This window comes from Pristis pectinata, chromosome 5, assembly GCF_009764475.1.
Source record: "Pristis pectinata isolate sPriPec2 chromosome 5, sPriPec2.1.pri, whole genome shotgun sequence".
Taxonomy (NCBI): Eukaryota; Metazoa; Chordata; class Chondrichthyes; order Rhinopristiformes; family Pristidae; genus Pristis; species Pristis pectinata.
In genome coordinates this window covers 52638716-52658005 of record NC_067409.1, presented here as the reverse complement: position 1 = coordinate 52658005, position 19290 = coordinate 52638716, and the positions used below count along the sequence as shown (strand labels likewise).

Genomic DNA, 19290 nt, shown 5'->3' with positions numbered 1-19290 from the left:
GGATGTTACATTTTTTTTTCAAAGGACGCTTTGAAAACATCCTTGAATGTTTTATTTCTCCGTCTGCTCTCTTCCTGTGACAGAATTTAAAATAGAGTGTCAGTTCCAGGAGTCTGGTGTCAGGCTTTAAGAAGAATTATTGAAAGGTTCTTCCTTAATCTATTGCTGTAAAAAAAATCTGAAGGCATATACCTTTGTTTCTTTTTGGAAATAATAGCTCTAAGTCTTTGGGTAATGGCAAAACAGTAAATAAAAGGGAATGTTTAAGCATGTGAAATGAACATAGTGTCAATAGCAGCAGAGGTTCTCTAAATATTCATCCCTTCCCCAGTTTGGCATCAGCATTCAAATAGCTTTAATACACTTTCTGACAGGATCCCATCAATTCTGAATCACCACGTACTGCTGAAAACTGTCACCCATGAGGATATGGAACAGTGATGTGTTGTTCAAAGTTTTGAACTTTTCACAGAATTGGGCACTGAAAATGATACAGAACAAAGAAGTGACCTGCCATTATCTAGTCACAATTGCTATCCAAGAACTCCTTTGGAAAATTAGTCTTGTAGAGAACCTTTGTGTTGCAGTAACTACATTACATGATATATTTTTTGAAAACCTTTTAGTGTATTAGGAAAACCATGATTCTACTCAATCTTTAAGAAATCCACATAACTGATGCCATAATCAAGTAATATCCAAAACAAGTATTATCCAAATATTCAAAGGATCTAATTAGCCTATGTTATGACAAAGAGATTATACATGATTCATAGGAGGAAAGACTAGATAGATTGATTGCACTCAAATCATTAGAGACAGGATTTATGGGCATTTGGAGAAGCATAGGCTGATTAGGGACAGTCAGCATGGCTTTGTGAGGGGCAGGTCGTGTCTCACAAGCCTGATTGAACTCTTTGAGGATGTGACAAAGCACATTGATGAAGGTAGTGCAGCAGATGTGGTGTACATGGATTTTAGTAAGGCATTTGATAAGGTTCCTCATGGAAGGCTCATTCAGAAAGTCAGGAGGCATGGAATCCAGGGAAACTTGGCTGTGTGGATTCAGAATTGGCTTGCTCATAGAAGACAGAGGGTGGTGGTAGATGGAGAGTATTCTGTTCTGGGACCCCTGCTCTTTGTGATTTTTATAAATGACTTTGATGAGGATGTGGAAGGGTGGGTTACCAATTTTGCTGATGATACAAAGGTTGGTGGTGTTGTGGATAGTGTAGAAGGTTGCTGTAGATTACAACAGGACATTGATAGAATGCAGACCTGGGCTGAGAAGTGGTAGGTGGAGTTCAACCCAGAAAAGTGTGAAGTGATACACTTTGGGAGATTGAAGCTGGAGGCAGAATACAAGGTTAATGGCAGGACTCTTAGCAGTGTGGAGGAACAGAGGGATCTTGGGGTCCACGTCCATAGATACCTCAAGGTTGCCACGCAGGTCGATAGGGTTGTTAAGGCGGCACATTGGCCTTCATTAGTCAGGGTATTGAGTTCAAGAGCCACGAGGTAACGTTGCACCTCCGTAGAACTCTGGTTAGATCACACTTGGAGTACTGTGTTCAGTTCTGGTCACCTCATTATAGGAAGGATGTGGAAGCTTTAGAGAGGGTGCAGAGGAGATTTACCAGGATGCTGCCTGGATTGGAGAACATTTCTTATGAGGATAGTTTTTGAGTGCGCTGGGGCTTTTCTCTTTGGAGAGGAGGATGATGAGAGGTGACTTGATAGAGGTGTACAAGATAAGAGGCATAGATCGAGCAGACAGTCAGAGACTTTTTCCCCCAGGGAGACAATGGCTAACACAAGGGGGCATAATTTTAAGGTGATTGGAGGAAGATAAGGGGGATGTCAGGGGTAAGTTTTTTTTACAAAAAGTGATGGGTGTGTGGAATGCACTGCCAGCAGAGGTTGTGGGAGCAGATACATTAGGGACATTTAAGAGACTCCTAGATAGCCACATGAATGATAGAAAAATGGCAGGCTATGTGGGAGGGAAGGGTTATATAGATCTTAAAGCAGGATAAAATGTTGGCATAACATTGTGGGCCGAAGGGCCTGTAATGTGCTGTAATGTTCTATGTTATAATGTATTATAATGCAATTTGCACGCTCTCACCTATAATAAGTCTAGGAAAGAAAGCTCTTCCTGAAATGGAAAAAAATTACAAGGTGGCAGATTGGTAGGTTTCCTATTTGTTCATAAATACATGATAATAAGTTAGATAATTTCACAGAACTAGATGCAAATCATTGAACAGTAATACAGCTTCTTCAACAGATACAATCTTAGTAAGATTGCCAAATTCTTTCCATCTTACCAACTGCTTCTACACTCAAAATAGTTTTGTGTCACAACAGCAAGAGAACTGCAAAAATTTCACAAAAATTGCACAAACAGGATAAATGAAATGGTGCTTAAAGAAAATTATTTACATTAAGTGATGAAAGGGTACTACAACGTAACTAATATTTGTAAAATAAAAGTTAACCAAAAAATATGAAACTATTACAAAGAGGTTAATCGAATTTATGGAATGAGACTGGACAGAAAGCATTTGACCCACCATGCCTGCGGCAGTTCTTTGAAGGAGCCATCTGGTTAATCCTTAGCCCATAGCCTTACAGATATATTAAAACTAGTTTTAAGTAGTATTGTTAAAATTCTTGAGCTAAAAAGTTTCCCAAGATTGTGAAAAAAAATGCAAAATGTTGCAGCTTTTGGCACAAATTATGTACAACATCTCTTGCACTGGTTTAAAAAAAATCACAAATGCCCAATCCCCAAAGTGAACTAAGCATCACTACAAGTTTCCACCAACTGCTCTTAAGAGCTCTTGAATACGTTTCAAATTTACTGAGAAACTAAGCGAATGATTCTTAATTCTTTTTTAAAGTAATCTTCAGTTATTTAAAATCAGATTATATACAGATAGTGGACAAGATACTGAATAATTGTATTTTTTTTATAATAAAAGAGATTGTTGGAAACACCCAACAAACCTTTTACTTCACATTTACAGCAGCTGCTGTGTTCTGTGCCTCACAGTTCCAGCAACTTTCTCTCCTCTCTTTCCATTCATCTCCCTCTATTTACACCTCCTCCAGTCAATATAGCTGCTACTAGCAAGCCTTTGCAATCCTCTCAGCTGATACTAATATGCACCATTGATTTTCTCTTGGTTTCCACATCATCGCAGACACTCCCTTTGTCCACTGCAACATTCCTCTTTTGCAGAATAAAACATGCTTGTTTTCTAATGTTTTCTAGTTCCAACTAAAGGTCATGGATTGAAATTTGTTCCTCTGTGTGCACGTCACTTGCTGGTACAAATATAATGGTTTAAATTTAAAAACAAACTTAAGTGAAATTTTAGTAGTAAATCTGTGTACTGATTATCATTTTCATCAAAGACCACATTGATCAATTATAAGTGAGAGAGCTTCCAGTAATGGAATCCATTATTAACTAGTTTTTAAAAGCGGTTGATACATAAGAGGCAAACAGTAAAATAATTCATGGGAACTGCTTCATATTTTTCCCCATACAGATTCACAACCCCTCTTATAACTCCCTACATATCCAACAGGTTGCAAGAGGATCTGCACCATCGGCACTCATGTCGGTATCCAGCAATGTGATTTATAGTGGGATCAGTGCTACAGCATTATGGCAGTAGAAAGCCTCTAATTCTTTGTCAGCAAAATGTCATGAAAATTTCTAGACCCTTGTGCATTAGAAATGGATTTAAAAGATCTAACCATTGGTTAGATTATTCAAAATCTGTTAAGGACTTGTGATGTTCTGGATCAAATATGTTAAATCAGATGCATTGATTAAAAAACTAACTGAACAAACAAGATTTATCATAGGTAGAGAGTCATAGTGAGATACAATACGGAAACTGGCCCTTGTCTCACTGAGTCTGTGTTGCTAATCAGCCACTCATTTTCACACTAACCATCCCCTAACCCATTTTATTCTCTCCACATACCCACATCAACTGTACCCCTCCCCCTCAGAGTCTTCCAATTATCTACACACAGTGGCCAATTTATCTACCAGCCCCCATATTTTGGGAGAAAACCACCTTGTCCCCACTCCCCATGACTCCACTCACCAGCTGTATTCAACACTGCAGGATGGGTTGTGCTGGATGCCTCCACTGCACGGCCTTCTACAATGTGGAGCAGGCCATGAGTGGTGACAAGAACACCTCAGCACTGACCTGAAGCCTGAGGGCAGTTTTAAATTCCAGGGCATTTAAAAATCAGTTGAAGTGGATTAAAATAAAAGAGAACAAAACACAATAAATTTAGTTAAATACACAACATTGTAGAAAACTAAACCCATAAAAAGTGAAATAAAAAATAAAAACTTAACGTGAAGATTGGTAACCCATCCAAATAAATGAGGCTGCTGCTTATACAGCAGCTGTGGCTGGCAGGAAGTGGAGGAGCCATGTGGTGAGTCCAGCTGCAGAGTGGGAGGTCAGATGCTCCAGCATCTAATCTCAGTGTGAAAGTCAAAGATGCACTTAGCAGCAGTGGGTAGAGGGGGCAGTTCCACAAAGTACTATCCAGCCCTACATGATGATACAATATTTTGGCCAAATATTGTATGTTTACATACATTAATTTATTTCATCACTTAATACTTCCAATTTAGTGAATATAATCAAATGTAGTCCTCTACCTCCCATTTTACTCAACTCATCATTTTAAAAACCTAGTAACTTGAGAATCTGCAATATGACACAAGAACCAGTTGCTACAGAAGACAGTTTGAGTACAACATTAGCATGTAAGACAAGTCCAATTGAATTAAAACATTTTTCCAAAGACGAAGCCTGAATTTCACTTCACTGTTTAGTTATAAATATCCCCAATTATATTTTGAAATTAGTTCTACCAATTGTAACTACTAATCCCAAGGAAGACCTATCAAATCATAGGGTCATAAGAGTCATACAGTACAGAAACAGGGCCTTCGATCCACCATGTCCACACAACTAACAGTTTCCTATCTGTTTACCAGCACTTGATCCATAGCCTCCTGTTTTGGCAATTCAAGTGCTTATCAGATGCTTCTTAAATAATGTGAGAGTACCTGCCTCCCCCATCTACTCAGGGAGTGTGTTCCAGATTGCAACCGTTCTCTGGGTGAAAGTATTCTTCCTCAGATCCCCTCTGAACCTCTTACTCCTCACCTTAAAACTATGCCTTATGGACTTGCATACATCTGCCAAGTTGAAAAGTTTTCACTGCCTACCCTATTTATGCCAGTTATAATTTTGTAAATCTCTATCGAGCCCCCCCCCCCCCCCCCCCCCCACCTCCAAGGAAAACAAATCCAGCCCATCATCATTGCTGAAATATTCAATCCAGGCCACAAACTGGGAAATCTCCTTGCAATCACATCCTTCCTATAGTGTAGTGACCAAAACTGCACATAATATTCCAGCCGTGTTCCTAACCAATGCTTTATAAGGTTGTACCAAGACTTCCCTACTCTTATACCCTATGCCCTAGCTAATGAAACATCCTGTGCATCTTCTTCACCACCCTATCTACCTGTGCTGTCATGATCAGGTATCTTTGGACTTAGTGGACCAAAGTTCCTTTGTTCCTCACTACTCTCAAGGGCCCTACTATTTACAGTATAAGCCTTACCCTTGTTAGATACCCAGAAATGCATCACATCACACTTATCAGGATTAAATTCCATCTGCCATTATCTTGCCAAATTGATCAGCTGATCAACATCATTCTATAGCCTAGGACTACCCACCTCACGACAACACACCATTTTTGTGTCTTCCACAAGGGATGTCCAAGGGATTTTAATTATTACAATAGAAATTCCCCATTGTTAATTTAACATGTTCTGTGTTGACCCTTTAAAACCAATTGTAACGCACTAAGTTCTGGAAATTTTCATGACAGACTGCTGACTGAAAATGAGATGCTTTCTCCTGCCATAATGCTGCTGCATTGACCCTATTATAAATCACATTGCTAGATGCTGAAACTAATGCACTGTGTAAATCTTCTTACATGTGTGATATGCAGGAAAGAATGAAGGGTTTGCAGGAATGCACAGGAAACCTGTTGGGAGGCAGCAGTTAGGAGTTAGATCCCGAGTATCCTTTTACTGCTTGCCAAAACAATAGTTAGAAATAGCTAAGAGACTAAGATCCAGCTGCTGGGGGGGTGCAGGTAGGGTTAATAAAACATACTGCAGCATGAACAGGCAATGGAAACATGGGGAAAGCAAATAACTTGTACATGAAGGATGACAACCAAAAAAAAAGGCAACAATTTTTCACAAATCTGACCCGACTGTCACAATTCTTCCTCTCAAATACTTCCACTCGTGAGTTCAGAAGAATGAGATTAGATCTCATTGAAATATACAAAATTCTCATTGGGCTTGACAGGATGGAATTAATGTTTCCTCTGGCTTGGGAGTTAGAACTAAGAGTCTGGCCATTCAAGACAGAGATAAGAAATTTCTGAACCCAAACAGTAGTGAATCCTTGAAATTCTTTATCACAGAAGGCTGAGGATGCTCAGTCACTTGAGCATATTAAAGAAAAGAAATGTGTTACATATTTCTGGATATTAAATCAAAAGATATGGGATTAGTGCAAGAAAGTGCTATTGAGGTAAAGGATGAGCCATGTTCCTATTTTATGGCTGAGCAGGCATAAGGGTCTTACTCCTGCTTCTATTTTTTTAATATATATGTGTGTGGATCTCCTAACAGAAATATCCAGAGGGTGAAATAGATGTTTGAGGCAAAGATACATTCAGTACGTATTGCATACTGTTGCAAGAAAGACTTGTAAGAGTCCTATTTTATGGCTGAGCAGGCATAAAGGTCTTGCTCCTGCTTTTAATTGGCTTGTGTGTGTTTTTTTAAACACGTGTTAATTTTTTAATTGGCTTGTGTGTGTGGAAACATTGGATACATTTTTGAAAAAAAACCCCTGGAGGTTTACAGGGGATGAGGAAGCCTGATTTGGTGAAAATTGCTGCAGAGCTACATCTTGAGGCAGTAATGTGATTTATGAGAAAGGCAGATATTCAGAGACTGATAGTTGACTATTATTTGGAGAAGGAAGTGTTTGAGGTGAGTGAGGTAGCAGAGTTTCCTGAGATTAAACCAGTGATTTCTGATGTGACTTCTCAACCAGAGAAGTTAGGGGAGGAAGAGTTAGAACAGTTTCCTGGGAGTTGAACACGTGATATGTCACATATTCACATGGAAGGCAATCAGCCACAATTTTCCTGATGTTAAATGGGAAACATGTATCTTTATTAATCTGATATTCTGTAATTGTGTAGAATGATAAGTATTAACACATTACTAACCGTATGCGCAGTTAAATTTTTGTTTTGAAAAAAAATTTAGGTGGGAGGTGTGTTATGGACTAGGTTACTATTGGTGAATGCCCCTTTAAGATAGAGCACAGTAGTGTGTGTGTGTGTGTGTGTGTGTGGCGTGAGTGTGTGTGTGTGGCGTGATGATGACAACAACAGAAGATAAGGATGTAATGACGTTCTTGGAGCAGAGCGCGCGCTCTCGGTATCAATGGATGAAAAACAGTAACTGTGTCTGTCACTACAATCCACGTATGGATTAGTGGAATAATCCGGTGGAGTCCACTTTGTCGTTAACCTGTAGAAGGAAATAGGTATTTGTGTGGACGGCCACGATTTGAATGCCTTTTGGGGTGGCAGATACTTCGGAACAAAGCAGTGGAGTCCACTTTTGTCGTTGACCTGTAGAAGGAAACTGGTATCTGTGTGGACGGCCACGATTCGAGTGCCTTTCGGGGTGGCAGATGCTTCAGAACAAAGCAGTGGAGTAGTCACTGCTGAGTAGGACACTAAGGTGTCATATGGGTTCTATCGTGGAACATTTGGATTTCGTAATGACTCTCTATTTTCTCTCTACGTTTTGTCTTCAGTCAACGGTGGTTGTGAGGAAGCCTTTGCTCACGTTTCACCTTATGGCTTGCTGAACTGAACTTTGAGAATTATTCCTGGACTTGGAGTTTGGGAATTTGCCACACACACTTCGAGTTTAGTTTTGGGGTTAATGTTTAAGATTCTAACATTTTTACTTCTAACATTTTTACTTTTATTTTTCTTGTTATCATAAGTAGTTATTAATAAAGTAGTTTTTAACACTTATACATGACTCAGTGTGTTTCTTTTTGTTGCTGGTTCGTAACAAATTTGGGGGCTTGTCCGGGATTTGAACCCGGGACCTCTCACATCCCAAGTGAGAATCATACCCCTAGACCAATAGTAACCTAGTCTGTAACATCTGTTTCCCCTCTTGATCATTGGGACTATTTTGCAATATATGAAGATCAATATTTCTAATTCAGATTCACATGCTCAAAAGAATGAATTTTTTTTAAAACTTAGAAAATGAGATTGCATTTCCTTCAAAAGTAACCGTGCTTCTGACTTTGCACCATAGTCCCATGATTTCAAAAGTAATGACTTTTTAAACCATATAGAAAGCTCAATTGTAGATGGATTATTTCTGAAAAATATTTGTCTAATAGATTTCTTTATTATTTACAACCAAGTAGCTTGATGGATTACTTCAGAAATCACTAAAATACTGTGTCAGACTGGAGACAGATACAGGCCTAGCAAGGCATGGTAATTCAACTGGCTTTATGATTATTTTCTTTTTGCACACCAGTTCACGTATTGTCATAATACTGAATTTAGCTTCATAGCCTGTCACAGTGAGATTTCATTTTACAACATTTGTAAGTCCAGTAGCTGAAATTGGACTTGCAGATGCTTTTGACCTAATGCAGCATACGTGTAGCAGTTTATGAGAAAGATGTACTACCACTTTCTCTGAATGCCTATAATGATTGAACAATAAATGCAAACATAATAGCATTGCCTGCTCTGAAGGCATTTAGAAAAAATACAAGGATCCTTCAACAATGTGCATTATATCAGAGGTGTGTCAAAGCATTATGATTAAGGTTCACTATACTTGAGAGTTTATTGTTTGTAAAATATGGTTCTGAAAATTTTGCAAAATTATCTATACAATTAAACAAGTACATTTAAATACTCTGACCATATTGGTTTTATTTCCTTGTAAAATATGAGCAACATTTAACCTAATCAAGGACATTTTGTTTTAACTGGTCTCTGCTTAAATTTAAAGGCAACAATCTGTGTTCTGGAAACATCTTGTTTGTCCACTTCCTTTTCTGACTTTTACCCTTTATATTTTTAAGGAAATGCTGACACGCTATTTCCCTTAAATTTGAAATGTTATCTTACCTCTCTCACTGGCGTCATCTACCAGGATAATCTCCTCTAATAAATGCCTTGGCGACCTGATTATCACGCTGTGCACTGTGCGTAACAGAGTACTCCATGCTTCATTGTGAAAAACTATCACCACACTTGTTTTTGGCAGGTCATCAGGATATACTTTTGTTTTACATCTAAAAAGGAAACAGAAAATTACAGGATAATGTGCACACAGTGATTTTTGTTTTAAATACAGGCCCATCTTCCACACAAACCACATCAGCTTTTGATAAAAGATGAATTGCATAAGTTTTTATAACAAAAAAATGCATGTTCACCATCAGATGCACAATAAGTGTTTATGATTTTGTTACAAATTTTGTGATATGAATTGTTGAAGAGAAAACAGGGATATAAAAGACCAGTATAAAGATCATAGAACAGTACAGCACAGAACAGGCCCTTCGGCCCATAATGTTGTGCCGACATAGCTAATCCCTCCTTACCTACAGGATGCCCATATTTTCCACTCATTCATGTGCCCATCCAAGCCCCTCTTAAAACACCCCAATGAATTTGCCTCCACCACCCTATCAGGCAATGCATTCCAGGCATCCACCACTCTCTCAGTAAAAAACGTACTCCTCACATCTGAACCTACCCCCGCTCACCTTAAATGCATGCCCTCTGGTATTGGATCGCTCAAAAATGGGAAATACAATGAGATGAGAGAAATACAATGTCTTTTGCCAGTACAGTAATATTCATTACACAACATCCATTACACTTCTGCAGGAAACTATTTTTAATTATGTACTTCTACCTGAATACAGATTTTAAAACAAGGTAGTACTACAATAATAGACATGGTATTACAAGGTACAAATGCTGTTAGACAAAAAAGTGCACTAATTTCCTGACTATGGGTTACCATCATTCTTAATAAAAACCAAACGTTACCCACCATGGAAAATAAATGATTTCTCCATCTACCTCATCACATCATTAGATCCTTCTAGTCAAAAATAAAATTAGTCTTTTTGAATATATTGGTTGCTTTATATATATATAAACCTAATTACAGAGAAGGGATGGAAAAAGAAAATTGCTCAACCCAATCAAGTTAATTCCATGACCACCATATCATCCACATTGGTCACTGATTCTATTTAACCCACGTAAGCTCTGAGTGGAAGTTTCTTCCCTGACCGAGTTAGGTCAACCAATGCCTGAATCAGATCTCTTGACTTTGGTATTTCTAAATTTCAGTGAATCAGGAAACATCAATGCCAGGAGATTTGTTAGCCAGTGTAGAAAGCACTAAAAAAAGTTATAATGCAGAGAAAATCCATGAATGAAATCTCCCTGCCATTATCTGCAGTCTTGTGTGATGCCCTGAATCACATATCCTCTAACAACATTGCAGTATTTCATTTGGCTAGTGTGTTAGCTTTACTGTAATTGAAGGAAATAGTGATCATAGCATGTAACCTTGCCAAATGAGAACATATGGCTCCAGTATTGTGGCCTCAGTTTCACAGTGCAATCACAGGTCCCTAGTACACTAGCACTAGTTATGCCAGATTCTGTTTGTCATCTTTTTCCCTCTAGGCACACCCTCTATTCCTCTTCTTGATGAAGAGAGAAGAGCCAAGTTCTCCAGGTGGCTAAGTCATACAGGATATAGCAAATGATGACGAACTAAGAAGACATCCTGTAGGTTTTGCAATGTAACCCTGGACATTAAAAGTGCAGAATCTCTTTTTGAGTTGGTTAATGTAATTTTCTACTAGACCACTAAATGACGGCTTTCAGGTTAGTGACTCTAAGCTGGAGTTGAAGCAGCATGGACAGGGTTCAGAAGCCAGGGAAGGAAGTGATAGCTCTTACTCCCCAAAATCCAGCCACTGAGGCAGTGGCAGACCCAAAAGATGTTTGGAAAAGTGGATTCCCTCAGAACTAAGTAATCATGCGGCCTCTAGGAAACCTGGCACTGACTGTGAGGGAATTCTTTTTATTCTCAGCGTACAGTTCAAACATTGAGGGAGCAGAAGCTCTTTTGATTCATTAAGAGCCTAAGTATCAGCCAAATGCAGTGCATCATTGTCGGAACATTCAGGAAGCCAAAATGCTGTCAATCCACCCACTTGCTCAGCCTCATCTTCTTCACTAAAGGAAGAGTAGAGGAACTACCTTTTTCTAGAGTATAAAGGAACATTAAAGTCTCTGTAATCACCAGGGACAGTTCCAGAATGAGTCGTCACCCTCCAAAGAACTCTACAGTAGATTACAGAAGTCTGAATTTTCCATGTGAATAGTCTTTTAGGTGGATGGCAGGGAGAAAGCAGTGTTATGGAAAGCTGTGCAGCAACTCAGTGCTTTGCATCAACATCAGCTAATTTTGACTGGCAGTTCTCTAAATGGTACTGCCTGTGGATTGCCATCATTGGGTGCATGTCTAACATCAAAAACATGTTATTGGAGCATGTACATATTGCAACCCAAGATGCTTGGTTGAGTTTCAACTGTAATGCAACATGACCTAGAAATGGTCAAAACGGCATTCCACTCTAGTTAAAATCAATTTTCATCCTTCTGTTACTGAATAGACAAAGCAATGAGCACTTTTGTAGTAACATCTCAGACTTATTCTTCTAATTTAATATTGACGGAAGGTAGCTCAGAACACAATGACTATTTTAATCATATTGTAGTCCTCCTCTCCCTAGCAATTAATAATATTAAATTGCATGAGATTAACAACAGTACTACAACCCTCCTGCAGTTACTGAAATAGTAATATGGTCACACAGTGGAAATATGCAAGTCAAAGAAGTTGTCAAATAAAAAGCATACACATGCATTATCATTTTTGCAATAAGCAGTTAAAGATCCCCTTAAGTCATTATAAAGAGACTCAAAACTGAATATTACTTTATTATAACTTGAATCAGTTTAAGTGACTATTTCCGTGTCAAAACTTGTAAAAAATCAATATGTTCAAACATCTGTTATGTTTTAAATGCACAACTAAAAACATCGCTATTCTTCCAGCATTCATTTTATGAGCAGTAGAATTTTCTTGACTGATTAACTTAAAAGTGGCTCCAACTAATAGCTGATGTACTTAAAATCATAACAGAGCATTTTTCATAACCCGAGGATGCAGCCAATGAAGTACTTTGATGTGGAGTCCTTCTTTTGTAGCAAATGCAGCAACCAAAATTTATTGGTTGATGGCTAATATATTGGCTACCACACAGGTAATAAGCATCTCCTCTTTGAGACATTGATACAGGATCTTCCAAGTCTATTTGACAAAACAGAAAGGGTCTTGGATTATACACAAGGACAAACAAATTTGAAGTAGGATTAGGCCACTCACCCCTCAGGCCTGCTCTGCCATTTAATAAGATTGTTATTTGCCCGACTGGGACCTCAACTCCACAGTCCCATCTACCAGTGGTAACCTCTTACAACACAGCAATCCCTCAGTACTGCACTGGAGTGTCAGCCTACACTTTTGTGCTCAATCCTCTAGTGTGGGAAGAGCCCACAATCTCCGACTCCAAGGTGAGAGTGGTTCTCAGTAACCCACAACTGATATTCTGCTCTCATACAAAAACTTATACACAGCCCTTCTATTTGACAGGTGCAATTGAAACTGAAGTCGAAGTTTCTATGGTGTAATCAAATGGGACAATTTTCCCCAAATGCTTTCAAATGCAAATCATTCTTCAAATCTTTAAGAAATGCCATTGTTGAAAACCACAGGCAATTTACATGGCAAAATTTAAAAATGGCCATTATTTAGCTACATGCATAGAAGCTTGTAGGCAAGAAGTTTCAGTTCACAGAAGAGAATTGTAGGAATACATCTGTCTACACATCCTTTATGTTTAAAATCAGCAATAAAAACTAACAGTGAAGAAATAAAACTTGCATTTATATAGTTATCCATATGGTCCAGATACCCAAAAGCACTTTACAACCGATAAATTCCTTCTGTATTGCTAACCCATTTACTCCTTAATAATGGTGAACACTTAACTTCCATTACTCTTGATGCAAAATATGCATTATTTGGTAGTTCTAGTTGAGGAAGGAATATCGATAAAATATTGGAGAATTCGCTCCCTTCAAATAATACGAGAGATTTTACATCCATCTAAGCCGGTAATTGCTGTTTTATGCCCCATTTGAAAGTTAAGAGCTTAAACTGCTTCTGTTTTATATAAAGTCTCTTTGTGCTGCATTGGAGGTTTCATTATTTCATTACATAAGATGGAGCAAAGCAGGATTGTTTTGCTCTTTCAGTTGCTTCACTGAACAAACTAAATTCAGAGAATAGTTATGTTAGAAAATTTCCCTGCAATGAAAATAGAAAGATCCACAAGAGATTTCCGATTACAAAAACTGAGTCTATATACATTGTATTTAAAGCAACATATTGTGAGATCTTAGTAGAAAATGCCTCTGAACTATTTTCAGTTTCTTTTACAAAATCCCCAACAATAACTTCCAGCTTTCTTTATTGAAATCATTGTTCACAGAAATTTTTCGGCAACTGCTTGCAGAGTTGTTCTTGTTCCTTAACAGAAGCTTAGCCTTCAAATAACCTTCATCACCAAACAAAATTACCAAATATACAATCAATCTCAGAAATTCAATTCTTACATGGTGTCCTGCTCTTCCATTGTTTTAGTATACAAAGCCTAGACCAAACAAGAAGACAATGCACACCAAGTGATTAGGGAGACTGATGAAACAATGCACACCAGTAGAAAATAGATCAGATCAAAGAGAGAAAGATTAAGGGAGTGGGTTGGACTTAAAAAAAATTGAATATGATGCAGTATCATTTCTGTCCCTATTAAGAAACTTGCAGAAACAAATATAATAATTATTCACAATTGGCAAGATACCCAATGTGACAGCAAGATTGGTACTGATGATTCCATAATATTCAGCTCCATTTAAATTCCTTAAATAATGAACCTACAACCATAGACAACAGCACAAACTGAGTGAGCAGTAGAATCTGAGATGAGTTGATGGGAACGTGGAGAGAATAAAACACGACTAGTATAGGATTAGCATAAATGGATGCTTCATGGTCAGCATAGGATCAGTTTCTGTGTATGAGACTCAATGTGGCACTCACTTTTATAAATAATGCATCAAACTAGGACTCTGATCTACATCCCAATGACTGGTAAACAATTCCTTTCCCTCAGCTTCCTAATGTCATCACATCTGTCCTGACAATGGCACCTTCCGTATATGTTCTTCAACAGCAACAGAAAATTCACCTCAACGTTAGCTGACGAGAACATTCAACCTTGAGTGTTCCACATATTTCCTTTCCTCCTGGAATATTAATATGGCTTTGTTTGTCACAGCCTTTCACCCCACCAGCTTCTTCATTCAATTCTTCCATTTTCAACACCCCCATTATAATCCTACTTCCAAACATCTCTACTTCCAGCAATCCTATTGCAACTCAGTCAATTATGTAATCACACAGAATATCTCTCCTGAAATGACTGCACCTTCCCATGCAAATGCAAGAATTGCAATATCTGCTCTTATATTGCCTTCCCATCACTAGGCTGTTCAGTCTGCAAACAAAGCCATGAGCTTCTGGTTACTCATGAGCTTCCGCTCCATGTTATAGGAATGATGTGCTTAAACCAGAAAGAGTGCAAAAAAAGATTTATGAGGATATTGCCAGGACTAGAGGGCTTGAGTTATAAGGAGAGGTTGGCCAGGCTAGGTCTTTATTCCTTGGAGTGTAGGAGAATGAGATGTGATCTTATACAAATTTATAAAATCATGAGAGGCATAGATAGATGGATGGTAGCAGTCTTTTTCCCAGGGTGGGGGAGTCCAAAACTAGGGTGCATGAATTTAGGGTGAGAGGGGAAAGCTTTAAAAGGGACTTAAGGGGCAACTTTTTCCACGCAGAGGGTGGTGAGTGTATGGAACGAGCTGCCAGAGAAAGTGGTTGAGGTAGGTACAATAGAAGCACTTGAAATACTTTAAGCAGCACTTGGATGGGCACATGCAGGGGCAAAGCTTGGAGGGAAATAGGCTGAACACAAGAAATTGGGACTAGATGGATGGGCACCATGGTCGGCATGGACTTGTTGGACTGAAGGGCCTGTATCCGTGCTGAATTGCTCTATGACTAATTCAGAATTTTAATTCACCAGCCCACTCACTGAGCTTGATGTTCTGCATAGTTCTAAAGAGCAAAGGAAAATTAAGGATCAGCACATCAGGTTTGAATAGTCATTTTATAGCTTCCCAGATTCAACATCAAGTTCAATAACTTTAGATCCTAAGCACTATCTAATCACAGCTGCAAGTTCCAGACGCCAGCCCCGCCAGCAACAACATTTGCTGGTAATGATTCTGCTTTTGCCATTTTCAGCTTCTCTGCAGAGAATTTTAAAGATCTTTGTTGTCCCAATGCATCCCTCAATTGTCTTGCGCAATCATACTCCTACATTTAATTACTCCTACCTTCCACTGTCTCACAAACTTCCCCTTTTGTTCTTTTCTCACTCTGGTTTACTTTTAACAAATAGAGAGCTATCATCAATAGCTCCGCTCTTGTTTAAAATCTGATATTAATAAATGATCCCTCTTAACCACTTCCTGAGGTTTCATCATAGAGGCTGATTTTCATCCAATTCACTCTACACATAGGAATTGGCTTTTTCTAATGGATACCACACAGGCAAAGTGTCTCTACAATATCACGACGGTAAGGAAGATGTGCTGGAGAACCAGAGAGAGATAGAGAAACAACAGCACGAAAACAGACTATTTGGCCCATCACGTCCATGCCAACATCAAGCACCCATTTATACTAATCCTACATAAATCCCAATTTTTTTTTATCCTCCACACATCCTCATCAACTCTCGTTGATGATATTCCCATGCATCTTTAGCCATTGTCCTTCTTGGTGGTAGAGGTCGTAGGTCTGGCAGGTGCTGTCGGAGAAGCCGAGATGAATAAATGCAGTTCGTGTGTTGTAGATGGTACACACTGTGTACATTGGGGAAGGTGGTTTACAGTGGTGGAGGGAGTGCAAAAATCAAGTGGCGTCCCAGATGGTGTTGAGATTAAAGAGTTATTGCAGCTGCACGGATTCAGGTGAGTGGCGAGAATTCCACTTATGTCCTGTAAATATTGGAAAGGTCCCTCACCTTAGATTGTGACTTTCAGCTGCTGTTCAACATGGAGAAGCACCGATTCATCAGATGAGGGAAGATGACAGTTGGTAACGAGGTTTCCTTGGACATATTTAACATGATGCCTTGAAACTTTATGAGAACTGGAGTTAATGCTGAGGACTCCAAGGACTACTCCCTACCATCTGTATACCACTACGTTGGCCTCTGTGATGGGTCTGAGCTGCCAGTGGGACAAGTTGTACCAAGGGATTTTAGTGGATTCTGACACTCCTGTGAGTATGACTATGTCAGGCTTGACTAGTCTTAAACACCAGCCTCTGAATATTTGAGGGGATTCTGCGAGCTCCATGCCCTACTGCAGCTAACACACACACACTAACAGATGGTAATAATCATGCCTCATAAATTACAGACAACGGTTATATCCAACAAGAGGGAGCCTAACCAGCTCCCCTTGATGTGTGATGGCATTAACATCACCCTCATTAAATCCCCCATCATATCGATGATGGATATGGGGCAGTGTTAAGTGAGGAAGGGTGGGGATAGATAGAATACTCAACTAGACCAGCCATAAAAAAACAAATTTTGTGGCAAGAACAGATCAGAGGGAGGGTATTTTGTTTATGATTCACCTCCTGACTCCACAAAGTCTCTCCACTATCTGCAAAGCACAAGTCCAGAATGTGATGGAATACTATCCAATTGACCCTGGATGAGCAAAGCTCCAGATGAGAACAGGGACATAGGAACATTACTACTTGCTGGTTTCCATCTAGGTCATATACCACACTGATTTGGAAATGTGTTGGTGTTAGCTCATAACTACTGGGTCAAAATCCTGAAAATCTTTACCAAACAGCTGTATATAAATATCTGTACACGTTAGTATAAAAATCCTCAGACTGTAATTCAAATTTAATGAAGAGATCCTCACCTCCTATAAATTAATACAAGAACATGCTAGATTCTGTTTGAAATTGGTTAAATATCGTTCTTTCTACTTGCTTCATTTGAATCTGATTTCCCATGTAGCAATTCAATGTAAATAAAAGTTTAGCTTCTCTAGAGTTGGCTTTAAGAGAGAACAAAACCAAAATTAATGCGAAATAGAAAAGCAACTGATTACCAGCAAGTGACGTACACTATATCCAAGTGGCTACTAGCAGCTTACTTTTGTATAGAAGCCAATTTCTGACCAGAGGAAATGACTTGAGGGGTTAAATTAAAAAACAAGATACTTTTAAAAAAAAAATTCCTGAACTAGAAAAACTGTTTGTTGACACAAGTACAACTGCACAGTTTCCAAAGTTTTCCATTTCCATTTCCAAGAATTTAAAAGAGGAAACCAAATTTGGTGAAAATATAACAAGGGGCTTTGTGAAAAGTCATCTTCAATATTTGGGTCATCTGTAGATAATTTTTCCCAACACATTTACTTTCCCAACCAAAAGTCTGGTGAATGAGAGAAACTTTATTATATTTTAACTAAATCCCAATGATATCCAAAAGTAGTTCTATTTCTGCTTTGCAGTATTCATCTATGAAACTTAACACTTAATGTGATGAGGAACCATAACTTGCTAGGATAACCACCTTGCCCAAATCAAAACTGATCACTGGTAAAGGGCTTGCTGATTTTTTTCTCCTTCTGTAGACTATAATAAGCCATTTTGTCAATTTTCACATAACCTCCACTTAACCCACTAAAGGGTATGCAGAACTACAAAAGGAGGAAAGGATAATAAGATTTTCCCTGATGAGATTCCATCCCACTGTCATACTACATTCCAATAGAACCACTCACTAACCAGACATGCTGCTGACATCAGAGTTGCTCCTAATTTTGTGGAGAGCCCCCAAAAGAATGAAAGAATTAAAATACATGACCTTGCAAAAAATTTATTGTCATCCTGAATAGAAAAAAGATACAATCACATCCTCAATAAATGCATATGCATTTCATTAAAAATGTTACTATTTGACAAACATCAGCCAATTTGGATAAAGTATTAACATAATGGGCTGCATCACACAGACTGTTAGCTGATGGCTCTGGTAATCAAGCACATGCTCCTTAGGATGACTTTGACCTCACCTCAAGTCCAAGACATATCGAAGGTCAAAAACCAGCATGTGTCTGTCCACTCTATCACCTTTGGACATGGTAGAAGAACAGTAACTTGCTAAAGAAAGGGTTCGGATGCATTTTGTATCTGGCCCTCATTTTGTAAGATTACTATTTCCTTCAACAAAGCTTGCTTCCTATCCTTGCTGCCATAAAGCCGAGTACAACAAAATCAACATGCAGATTTTTGCAAGAACCTAATAAAATGGTAGCACATTCAAATTCAGTTTAATGCCATGTACTATAAACTGTCAGAAACCTAATAAAGAGTGACAAACTAATATTTATGAATCCATTAAATAAATGCAGCCACAAACATATTAATAAAGTTAGCAGAAAAGCTAAAACTAAAGAAATTCATAATCTAAAATAAGAATTTAAATATAAAAGAAAATTTAGTTTGTCAGAGCATATCTTTGTGGTAAAATAGAAAGAACAGTTTTGTAAAAAAAATCCTCTACGTTTGCTGCTTACTGAAACCATTCATGATAACAAAGCTTCTAATGAGAAAAGCTTGAATTACAAAACACATTTCTTTAGATTTAGTATTAATTATTCCATTGCCCTTCCTGATATTTGAAATAACTCTGGGTCAAAACCATACACCTTGTGCACCACTAATACATGCCAAAAATTTAC

The 19290-nt window shown here is 38.4% G+C and overlaps 1 protein-coding gene across 2 annotated transcripts in view; it reads right to left on the bottom strand.

Moving 5' to 3' along the window:
• galnt1 (UDP-N-acetyl-alpha-D-galactosamine:polypeptide N-acetylgalactosaminyltransferase 1) overlaps positions 1–19290 on the bottom strand; it is an 84458-nt gene that overhangs the window by 39028 nt on the left and 26140 nt on the right. For both annotated transcript variants that reach the window (XM_052015711.1, XM_052015712.1), the window contains exon 4: positions 9343–9509. In XM_052015711.1, coding sequence (XP_051871671.1) covers positions 9343–9509 — 167 coding nt within the window. The remainder of the gene's footprint in view (positions 1–9342; positions 9510–19290) is intronic.